The sequence below is a fragment of the Cibotium barometz genome, chromosome 26 (genome assembly GCF_041138505.1).
Source record: "Cibotium barometz isolate CiBa-2024 chromosome 26, ASM4113850v1, whole genome shotgun sequence".
Taxonomy (NCBI): Eukaryota; Viridiplantae; Streptophyta; class Polypodiopsida; order Cyatheales; family Cibotiaceae; genus Cibotium; species Cibotium barometz.
Window position 1 is genome coordinate 48,777,394 of NC_141071.1, and position 12,142 is coordinate 48,789,535.

The 12,142-nt window shown below is 43.5% G+C and overlaps 1 protein-coding gene across 1 annotated transcript; it reads left to right on the forward strand.

The window, feature by feature from the left end:
• Nucleotides 1–10,076: 10,076 nt before the first annotated feature.
• Nucleotides 10,077–10,975, forward strand: LOC147624058 (uncharacterized). The gene has a single exon (XM_086820937.1). It carries the CDS (start codon nucleotides 10,080–10,082, stop codon nucleotides 10,494–10,496), a length of 417 nt encoding a protein of 138 aa, XP_086677063.1. The 5' UTR covers nucleotides 10,077–10,079; the 3' UTR covers nucleotides 10,497–10,975.
• The last annotated feature ends 1,167 nt before the right edge of the window (nucleotides 10,976–12,142 follow it).

The following is a 12,142-nucleotide window of genomic DNA, read 5'->3' on the forward strand; positions in this document are numbered from 1 at the left end:
TTGTCAAAGAAAATGACAACTTGTCTATCCACTGATAGACCCAAATCTGCAAGTAGCTTTCTCAACCAAGCTACCTCACATGCTGCCATAGCAGCTCCTCTGTACTCGGCCTCTGTAGTACTGGATAGAGCAACCGTAGGCTGCTTCTTGCTGCTCCAAGTCACAGCAGCACTCCCCAGAGAAAACATGAATCCACTGGTAGATCTTCTATCTGAGATACTACCAGCCCAATCAGCATCTGTGTACCCATGTACACATATCTCTGTCCCAGTCTCATAGAATAGTCCACAATGCAAAGTAGACTTCACATACCTCAGTATGCGTCTCACCGCATCCAAATGTAGTTTCCGTGGAACCTGCATAAACTGACTCACCAACCCAACAGCATAGCTCAAATCTGGTCTGGTGATCGTCATGTAGATCAAACTTCCTACTATGCGCCTGTACATAGTAGGATCCTCCAAGATCTCTCCTGAATCTGCACTCAACTTGCCATTCTGATCCAATGGCACAGAAATAGGCTTACAGCCTGTCATACCATACTTGGACAACATGTCCAAGCCATACTGTCTCTGCAGTAATCCAATACCATGTGGTGACCTAATCACCTCAATGCCCAAGAAATATCTGAGCTCCCCCATATCCTTCATCTCGAACTTCTGTCTAAGCAAGATCTTTACATCAAAGATCTCTGCATCATGGTCCCCCGTAATGATCAAGTCATCTACATAGATGACAACAAGCACAACTCCTCTATCACCATGTCTCACATACAACGAGAAATCTACATTGGCTACATGAAAGCCAATAGTGATAAGATATTCAGAAATCTTGTCAGACCATGCTCTTGATGCTTGCTTTAAGCCATACAAGGCTTTCTTCAACTTGCAAACATGCTCGGGGTGACCCACATCCTCATAACCAGGTGGCTGCAACATATACACCTCTTCTTGCAAATCCCCATGCAAGAATGCATTCTTTACATCCATCTGATGTAAAGACCATTGCTTTGACGCAGCCACTGCTATCACAACTCTCACCGTTGCCATCTTGGCAACTGGGCTAAAAGTTTCCTCATAATCAATCCCATATGTCTGCGCATATCCTTTGGCTACCAATCTAGCCTTGTACCTGTTTATGCTTCCATCACTGTTATGTTTAACTTTGTACACCCACTTACATCCAATGGCTTTCTTGCCTTCAGGCAATTGCACTAAATCCCAAGTTTCATTTCCATATAGTGCATCCATCTCCTCATCCATAGCTTTCTCCTAACACACATTTCCAACAGCCTCATCAATGCATGTGGGCTCTACAACCTGCACAACCTTTGCCATATATGCATAGTGATGTGCCACATAACCATCATATGTAAATCTCTGCACAGGGTTCTTCACTCTCCCTGATCTTCACAGCTTTTCATTCATGGCTTCCATAGCCTTCTTTACACCAGGTGTTCTCATAGTTGGGATCCCAAGCTCCTCATTATCAAGGCTCATATCTGAGCCATAGACTCTCCATCAACATGAGAATGCCCTGCAGAAATGTCAGGCATACCAAGGGGCTCAACCACTTTCTCTTTTCCTTTACGTGATGTACTAATCACATTTGCAGGACTGGTATTATGACGCAGCCTACCACTCCATGGTCTATCAATAGACCCACTAGATGAGGACTCTCCTGGTCCACTCAAAGATTGTGATTGCTGACCTGCATTCTGTGCAACCACACTTCCACTCACATCAGCCCCAACAGCTTCTTTTTCAGCAGCATACCAGCTACTCATCTCATCAAAGACAACATCCCTGCTTACCCTCAACTCACGTGTAGCAGGGTTATAACACCTGTATCCCTTTTGCTCAAGGGAGTATCCAATAAACACACATTTTTCAGCTTTTGGATCCAGCTTAGTTCTCAGCTCATCTGGCACATGCACATATGCAATGCATCCAAAGACTTTCAGATGAGACAAATCTGGTTTTCTGCCAGTAAACCTCTCCTCTGGAGTTACATCACGTATGGCTGCAGTTGGAGTCCTGTTCATGATGTATACTGCTGTAGAAACAGCCTCAGTCCAATAGCTATGCGGCATATTCTTCTCTTCCATCAATGCTCGCGCAATCTCAGCAATGTGCCTGTTTTTTCGCTCAGCAACTCCATTTTGCTGCGGAGTGTATCTGCATGTAAACTGTCTCCGAATACCATTCTTCTTCAAAAATTTAGAGAACTCATTGGAGAAGTACTCTCCCCCTCCATCTGACCTTAGGCACTTTACATATTTCCCTGTTTGCTTTTCAACCAAAACTCTGAAATTCTGAAAGTGAGTGAACACCTCACTCTTCTCCTTCATGAAATATACCCACACTTTCCTTGTGTGGTCATCAATGAAAGTCACATAATACCTGCAGCCTCCCATAGATATGGTCTTCGTAGGACCCCATCCATCTGAATGCACAACATCTAGTGCATTTCTGCTCACATATCTGTTAGTGGAAACACATGCTTTGTTTGCTTCCCAAATTGGCATGCTTCACATATTTTCTGCATACCTTCCACTTTAAATTTTGGCAGCCCTGTCACAATTCCTTTTGTCTGCATAAACTTCAATCTCTGCACATTTACATGTCCAATCCTTTAATGCCAAATGTTTGTGTCTGCAACAATTTCTGAACCATTTGCAAACATCGCAACACTCATTTCAGGCATGTCTACATTCAATGTAAACATTCTGCCCACTCTGTTGCCTTTTGCAACCAACCTGCACTTGTCTTTAAAGTCTTCAACATAATAACCATCAGGGTTAAACCGAACCTGCAAACCCTGCTCAATCATCTGACCAACTGAAACCAGATTCTTTGTTATGTTCGGTACATGAAGTACATCTGCAAGGTACTTCACTTTGCCATCCTGCATAGACAATGGAACATCTCCAACATGGGCAATTGGATGAGCAGTGTCATCCCCTGTTTCTACAAAACGTGGTCTTTTCGAGTTTTTCATCTCCTTGAACCACTCCCCATGACTCGTCATGTGGTTCGAAGTGCCTGAATCCACATACCATACATTATCTTTTTGTGCTGCATCAACATTTTCAGACATGGCATTCACGACATGCTGCATGACAAACAACCTTTCATTATCCTCATTATTTCTGCTTGAGGATACATAGTTGTTTTGCTGCACTTTCCCATTTTGCATGTCAGCCTGCTTCTTATAACATTCTGCTTGCACATGTCCAGGCTTACCACAATAATAGCATTCACGTGCATCATTATATTGCCTTTGCCAATTTCCACTGCCTCTTTGACTCCCCCTGCCTCTGAATTTGCCTCTTCCACCCGCGTGTTGTTGTTGTTGTTGATTCTGGGACTGTTGTTGTTGCTGCTGCTGCTGGCCATAATTCTGATTACCTGTTCAGCCACCTCCTTGACCGCGTCCACGGCCTTCTCTACCTCGTCCTCTTCCTGAACTCGTGTAGAAGGCCTGTTGCTCTGAACTGTTTTTGCTTTGTGAAGACTGTTGGTCTTCACCCAAGCTCTTCTCTTCGATAATCAGCATAGACACCAAATTTGCAAAGTTGGGAATGTTTTTCCGAGTCTGAATGGACATCTTGAACGCCTTGTATTGTGGCCCGAGACCACGTAGACAGACTTCCACCTTGTCATCATCATCTACTGACACACCAATAGATGCAAGGGATTCCACAATACCCTTTATCTTCAGCGCATAGTCATTCACAGACATGCTCTTTTTCTCCACAGTATGAAGTTCATTCTTCAACTGTATCTTACGTGCCTTGGTATTTGTTTCATAGAGCTTTACCAAGGTGTCCCACGCCTCCTTGGGGGACTTGGCATCCTGAATGTGCCTAGTCATGGTGTCCTGTATACTAATGGAGAGCCAATACATAACCTTCCTGGCTCCTTGGTTCTAGTCTTTAAACTCTTTCACATCTGCAGCAGTCGGATTTATATCCGGTATCTCCGGTGCCTCTTCATGCTCACCTTCTATGTAGTCCCAATAGCCTTTTCCCATCAGGAAATTCGTCAACCTGAACCTCCAAGCATGGAAGTTATTCTTATCAAGCTTCTCACCCACAATCTGGGTTATCCCATCATTTGACATCTTGTCAAACACACAATTTTACCAGAAACAGCACTCTGGTTTTTCTACACAAACTGTTGTATTTTCTGCAGCGGTACTGTAGTACACTCAAATGTCACAACCAGTGACTTCAATGTGCATACATACACCCAATGGCAACTGTAGACCTCTTTGCAGCACCCACAGTGTCTGCACAGTCAATCTGTCTTCTTGCAGTTCTTAAAATAGAGTTCTGCAGAGAATCGATTACTTACCCGCAGTGCTCGAAATTGCCTGCTTTCTGAAAAACGGAGGTCCAGACACGCCCGAAACGCGTTTTTGGCCCAGAAAATGTCATCCGATAGTCTGATAGGACAGTATAGTTGCCCTATAGCTTTGCTCCCGCGAAGAAAGCTTCTCAATCAGAGATCGTTTGCCGATGCCTCCCGTAGAGCTCCCGACAAGGGTGTAGTCACCAACACAAATAGGGAAGAGTAGTTGAAGCTCTTACCCTCGTACCGCTTCCTGTGGTTCTCTTGCTTGCAGCTCAGCCCTTAGCACGAACCAGGCTCTGATACCATGAAAAGATGCAGGGGGGAAGAGAGCTTGAGCTCTTGCAAGCACACACACACACACAATCACAAAACCCTAATAGAGAACACACAAGGTGAGAGGCTGAAAATCTTCTTCTTCTTTACTCAACACTCAACACACCATATACAAGAATAAGAGTACACACAATATGAAAGGTACTCAACTAAATACATACACGGGTTCTCTATAGTGTGAACCTGACTAAATGAGCTGGCGCTATAACTATGCTAGTCTCTAGAATGGTTGTCACACAGCCTGTCATCCCACTGGCTGCATATCACCCAAGATCTCACCAACCATGCCAGTGGTGTAAGTGTGGGGCCTATCCCCCAGGCGGGTCATCAGTGTCCACCGCCTCACTAGACGAGCTCGATATCTCAACACCATTCACTACTACCTAGAGTCTCTTCAAAGGTTTTGAGTCTCTTCATCTCCACTTTCTCCTGCAGATCAGCATGAAGGGACTAGATCAACATATCTTTCTTCAAAAGAATAGGTTGATGCTCTGTTCTCAATGAGGTGTCCCATCTTCCCCACAGGTCCTCAAAAATGGTCCACAAATCTATCAAGCACATCAGTAACATTATGCTTTAATCTCTAGATTTCTTGCCACAAAGCATGTAGAGATTTTCCCTATTTATAGTGCTGCACCAAGGCCATTTTGATGTCTTCATATGCCTGTCCTGGATTCAGTTGAGCTCTCCATGTCTACATCCACGGTTTGACATCTCCCTTCAACAACAAGGACACGAAGATCAACTTATCTACATCTCTATCCTTCCCAAGGGTGAATGTTGCCAGCCCCATCCCTGCCAAAACTTTCTATAGATCCTCTTGAGCATGCCCATGGAAGACCAAATATGTCATGATTGCTGCCATCTTCTCTACACAAAACTTTTAGAGTTGAAAATAAATAAAAAGTGTGCTTCAAAGCCCTCCTCAGTGGGGATACCAAAACAATGATGTGTCGGTGGGGAGACCTGCCTCTATAACACCATGAAGAGGGAACTACCACCTAGCACCGCAACCTAGCACAAACACCAAGTGAAGGCACCAGTTCACTCAGGCTTCAGCCTCATGTCCCCCTGAGCTTCAGCTGACAAAGGCAGACACTTGAGCACACTCCAAACTCCTAAAACTATATAGTTGCCCCTTCAAGACATCCTCCCAAGCCAGCTCCCATCTCCAATAACTTTGGTGTTCCTTTAGAACCCTTCAACTGACCTCAACTGACTACCAACTGACTAGAAATACTTTTAGCTGACATTGACAAATCAGGTGTTGACTGTCTTTCGAATAATCATACACTGGCTGAGGCTCCAGTCAGAAATGAGTCCTCTAGGCTCCCTTAGGATTCCTCAAACATCAGCTAATCTAAAACTTAGAACCTCAGATGCTTACTAGATGCTTTGCTGACCCTTTATTGACCTTCTGTTAACACTTATGTGACTAAACGAGATTCGACTGACTCAACTGTCTCAACTCAACTGACTTAACTGTCCTCTAACCTTTCCTTGACTCTCAAGATGCTCCAATCTCAAAGAGATACCACATGAAATACACTACTAATTTCAATTGACTGTATTCTGATTGTTCTAACCAAACTCACCGAGTCGACCCAACAGGATCAGAATTCCTCTCCTCAATCTCCCACTAACCCTCTTCAACCCCCTCAAAACATTTAAAACCCCACCAGGACTTACCTTCCAACACTCACAGCTGATAGCATCTTTGCTCTCTGCTAACAGTCTTCTGGACTGAGGAATACCTTTCCATTCAGTACTACCTCTGTCCTACTAGTAGCTGACTAGCACATTTTGCTTCAACACAAAGAGACCAAAACTACTCTTGAACACCCTGACTAACTCCTACTAGGATTTAGCTTATCCTAGCCGGCTCCCTTTTGGACTAGACACGGTCTTGAGTTGTTGTTGACACTTAGACCAATAGTAGTGCCAGATCTATCCTACTAAGTTCTGACTAGTGCTGATTAGTAGTGCCAGCCAGATCTATCCTACTGAGTTCTGACTAGTGCTGATTGTCAGCCCAAACCTCACAAGTGTGAAACAAGACTAGGAAAATATTTTAACAGCCTGAATTGATCTATCCTTACACAAAGTTGACCAACCTACCTCTCTCAGAACTTGTTAAATCAAACACAAGCTAATTGACACAGTTCTGATTCAACACAAGTTAGCTCTTCACCCATAGTTCCTTTTCAACAAACTCCATCAAAACATGACAGTTAAAACTAAAGCAAACGATTTCATCAATCCAACACAATCAAATTTGTTTTTCTTACATATCATGCTCTACTTCCTTTAGCTTTCCTGAGACTTGGTTTCCCTCATAATTTCTATAATTGTTTTTGCATCTATAGGTCTTGCCTTTGCACATGTAATTGCTTGAACTCATCTTTATGTGTCTCTTTGTCCTTCTCGGGGAAGCAAACCTAGAGCTCAATAAATCTAAATCGGTCTCCATCTCTTGAATTTTAACTTAATGCTTCTTCAATGGTGGCTTAATATTGCATAGCTTCAGCTGATCCTAGTCGACTCGTTTTCGGACAAGACACAGTGTTCAGTTGACACCTAGACCATTAGTAATGCATGATCTATCAAACTGACTTCTAACTGGTTCTGATTGTTAGCCCAGACCTCACAGTCTTCAGTTGACACCTAGACCATTAGCAGTGCATGATCTATCAAACTAACTTCTAACTAGTTCTGATTTGTCAGCCCAGACCTCACAAATAATAAACAAGACTAGGTGAATACCTTAACAGCCTCAATTGATCTATCCTCACACACTATGGCTCCTGCATTTGGGCAACGAGCATGTTGAAGGTGTGTGTACTTGTCAAGATTATGGCAAGCGAGGTTGTGGGCTTGTTCGGGAGTCCTTGTGTGTGCATCAAGAGGAGGATGCACTTGTATATGTCGCTCATGGAAGATGGGCAATGTTTGGTGGAAGCAAGAGGAAGCTTTCACAAGGTATATCCCCTATGGTTTCTTGTGCGAGAAATCTGTGTTAAAGCACCCTTGGAGATGGATCCATGCATGGATGGCGTATGCATATTTTGAAGCTTATTATGGAGCTCATGAAGGTCATGTCAATGGCCATGGTAACCTCACTATACGGAACCTCACTACGGAGGCTCGCAAAGATATGGAGGACTTGGGTATAGAGAAGCAAAGAGCCAACACCGCCAAGTGCATTATAAAGAGGCAAAGATTTGGAGCTATGGTAACTTGAAAGTTACAGGGAGCTCGCACTATGGAGGAATAATTCCTGGAATTTTGTGAAATATTGTTAAAGCAAGAGGCATGAAGACTAATAGCATAAGGAGATCCTCTCACCATTGAAGCTCAAGAAGCAATGGTAGTCAAGGAGAAGAAGGTCGATGCTCACAATCATGGTTCACACCTGCCATGGCCTACGGAGAGCAAGAGTAGTGAGGAAGAAGGCATTTATGGATTTGGCACAGAAATTAGCATGTACTTATAGTAAATTGCAGGAAGCGGTGGTGTTTATTGATAAGGAGGAAGCATTATTGTGGCGCATCAAAGAGAGTTTCAAAGATTATGGATATGGAGTCATGTGATAGTAGGCAGTCGTGTAAAGTATACAAAGTGATTCTTGGAGGAGAAAGTTCAATAGATAGAGAGCTATGGAAATCTGAGTTACAATAGAGGAGCTACTATAGTAAGGGAAAGGAAAGTTCATGTTGAGGATGAACTGTGGTCAGTGATAATGCAGGCTGTTGTGCATATGGCAAGAGATGCTGAGCAGTAGGTACAATGGAAAAGTGTAGAAGCAGCAGGAAGAGAGCATCGTAAGCTTGCAACCATGGAGGAAGCTTTGAGAAGAAGACCATGTGTGTGGGTCTAAAGTTCAGCATGCAGGAAAGTGCAAACGACAAAATAGTCATTAAAGATGACAATGAGAAAAGTGCATGGAGATGGTGTCAATCCTTAAATTGTTTAATAAACCCAAACCTCCATACTTTTATAAGCTTAAAGGAAGATTCACACACACACACATTTTTTTATTTGAAAGGTTTCATTCACATGTTTCAAAAACAAAGTTAACAATATGTGAAGATTGAGGATGTTCACACACACATGGGTTCCCTACCCAAAATGGCTTTGTAAGATTTCACCCATGGTATGAGGGTAACCATACCCGAGCTCACCAAGAAGCTCAAAATGGTTTTGTAGTAGTGTGCATAGGCGATGCACGTGCAAGGTGCATTCGCATGGGTTGGTTCCCACCCGAACATTTATGTTCAAATTGGACTCAGTGGTTCTGATGTGAGCAAGTGGGCTCAAAATAGACTTTGTGTCTAGGTTGGCTAGGCACAAGCACACACACTTGTTTAACACTCCAATTTGCATTGAGGGGGAGTGTTGAGATTGGCAATGCCAAATTGATGGGGGTGAGAGGAGGTAAGTTGATCAAAGTGATTAGAGAGATTGTATGCACACACCCAAGTTTACATTGGGGAGGGGTGTTGAAATGTGCAATGTGCAATGTGTGAGAGTGAATCTTGGGGTTGCATATGTGAATGCACCCTAGAGGTGCTAGATATTATCTTGAGTGTGTGGATGGAGAAGAATGCCACATAAGATGTGTGAAAGGTGAGAGCCACATACAAGAATGTGGAAAAGGGAGTGCCACATGGCATGATGATGTGTAAAGTGGGATAATGCTAGAAGGCCTATATCCTTGTATGGTTCATTGTGATATGCAATAGAGAACTATTGTTGAGTGTGCAATCTCTCTTCCTCTAGTCATGGAGTTTCTTGTGTGGTTTAATCCACCTTAATTTTATGCTTAATATATGTTTATCCACTGTGATCAATCCTATATTAGGATTGTTAACGTTTCAATGCTTCTATAACTTGTTTGGGGAAAGGCTTCTCCACCCTACTCACACTGGTAGCACAGATTCAACCATGAAAGTTTTTCCCTCTCCTTGAGGCCCATTTGGTGCAATCTCGCCCTTTGGAATGCAAAAGATCAAACGGTCATTAATCTCGCCCGGGTCGTGTTTGTATTGGTCAACATTCAAATCAGATCCTGTTTTGTATTGGTCAACATTCAAATCAGATCCTGGTTTTATAACAAGGCAGCATGATTCGGACAGTGCACAACAATCAAGCGACTTTCGAAATCTCTGTCTCCCTCTCCTGTGCGCTATCTGCAGGGCCTGATTCCATACACGCTAGCAGTACTCTTAGGCCACAATACTCCCATTACAGACACGCTAGCAGCTGCACTCAACAGGCAGCCTTCCGATGGCGTCAAGGCCACAAGACAAGTGCATGATCACGAGCGTCGTGTTTCTAGTAGTAGCGCTGATAATCAGAGGCGCAGCCGCCGCACGTCCTTTTAGCCTCATGCCGTCTGTGGAGTACTACGTGCAGGTGGAGCAGGGCGGGCAGGATCTGGGCGTTCTCATCCTGGCCATTGACAGCACCACTATCAATAGCTTTGGCCGCACGGAGCTCTTTGCCTTGAACGTGACAGAGGGCGCTGACGCGTCTTCCAAGCAGCTGGGCTTCATCCGGGGCTACAACGTCCAGGCCAGCTACACCTCCGCTGCCCACGGCGTGGAGGTCGAGGTTCTCTCTTACGACGATGGCTCCCTCAACGGCACCATCAGCCTGCAGGGCCTCATCAACGCTGGAACCAACGAGATCGCCATAGTGGGCGGCACCGGTGACTTTCGAGGTGTGCGAGGCTACGGAATCGTCACCCAGCTCAAGTCCTCCGCTACCCTTGTCCTCTTCCATCACGACCTCCGCTTCCTCTAGGAGCTAGCAAGCTTTTCAAAAACAAACACACACCCTCCCCAACAAATAAAAATGTAAAGAGTTACACTCATTAAAATGTAACTCATGAGAACAAACACAGCCCCCCAAACAAATAAAAATGTAAAGCATTTACACTTTCTCTCTTCTTCTTTTTCACCTCATAAAAACACCATTCTTATCCCATTGTTAAGAGACATCTTGTGATGGATATCATATTTCCAGCATTTTTGTGAAGCAGTCACTCTCTTCTCTACTACATATTCTCTCTCAAGCTTTGCCATTCACTTCCACCCTCCTATCATCCAGGAGCATTGAGGGTTTTCTACCCGCCTGGCCACTACAGGTAGCCAAGCTAAGGAAAATCCTCACGCCATCATTAGCAGTCTTTGTTTCTTGGATTGGTGTTCAAGAAGTTGGACATGGAAAAACCTAGTCTTTCTTTCATTTAATCATGCTAAATGCCTCACTTGCATTCTTTTATTAAGAGACAAAAATGCAAGGTACCAAGTATCTTGCATTTAATCATGCTTAATTCCTCAAGTGTCTCACTTGCATTATATTATTGAGATACAAAAATGTTAGGTGTTTTGGTTTGATCTAAATGAAGAATGCACCACAAATTTCTTGAGTGGTGTAAGAAGAAAGGTAAGTATGGGTATGCACTATAAAATGATCAAGCTAATTGAGCCTATTAATGAACCTAGTATAAATCCCATGATCCAAGTTGATCCTTTTCCATGGCAACAAAGCTAGTGATACCCTCCCATTGTAGGAATATGGATGTGGTGAAAAATAAATCTTCCACTACAACATAATGCAAGCATAGACGTGCTGCATAGGCGCGCAAGTTACGGGGGCGTGTAGAAAATTGGCTATGAGGGTTTGGGGTACAAACCTCACAAGCTCCCCCACCTTCTAAATCGTCTCTCGCACTTCGTGGGATGCACAATTGGAAATGCTTGTAGGAGGAATGAACTATAAAACCATGATTGAACAAGTTAAATACAAACAACTTCAATGTTTCACTTACTTGAAGCATCTTGTGCCAATCATGGGACTTTAAGCCATATAATTGCTCAACACCTCTCTTTTTTGTCTTTGGGAAGGCACCTTTCTCGTTGGAGTACGGAATATAGTAATGGCATCTTTCACCAACTTCTCCTCCTTCTTTGTCAATATCCAAAGTGCTCGAGGTAGAATTGTCTTCCCATTTGGTCCCTCTCGTGGCCAAGCTCTTTGCATCCTCTCTATGCTTTGTAGATCCTCTCGTACAAGCAAGGAGTCCCGTGTTCCTCTAAAGTGCTCCCAAATGTTAGAGGCGACATTCTTGAAGATGTGTATTGGATCAAGAAGATGGTTGATTTTGAGGCTCGTCCAATATGGTAGGCGAAAGAAGATAGAGTACCTTATCAAATAACAATAAATATTAAGAGGATTATCTTTTCATCCAAAGCTTGTATTGGAATTCTATGTCAAAGATATATTACCTATTCATGCCGAGGGGAGGAGGACTTTCCACTCCATTCCATAATGCTTTCCAATCTCCCATGCTTAGTGGATGTGGAGAGATTCCCATCCAAGAACGAAAAAATTTGGGATGATGATGAGGGAGAAATCGATGATGATTCTCATATATCACTTTCTTC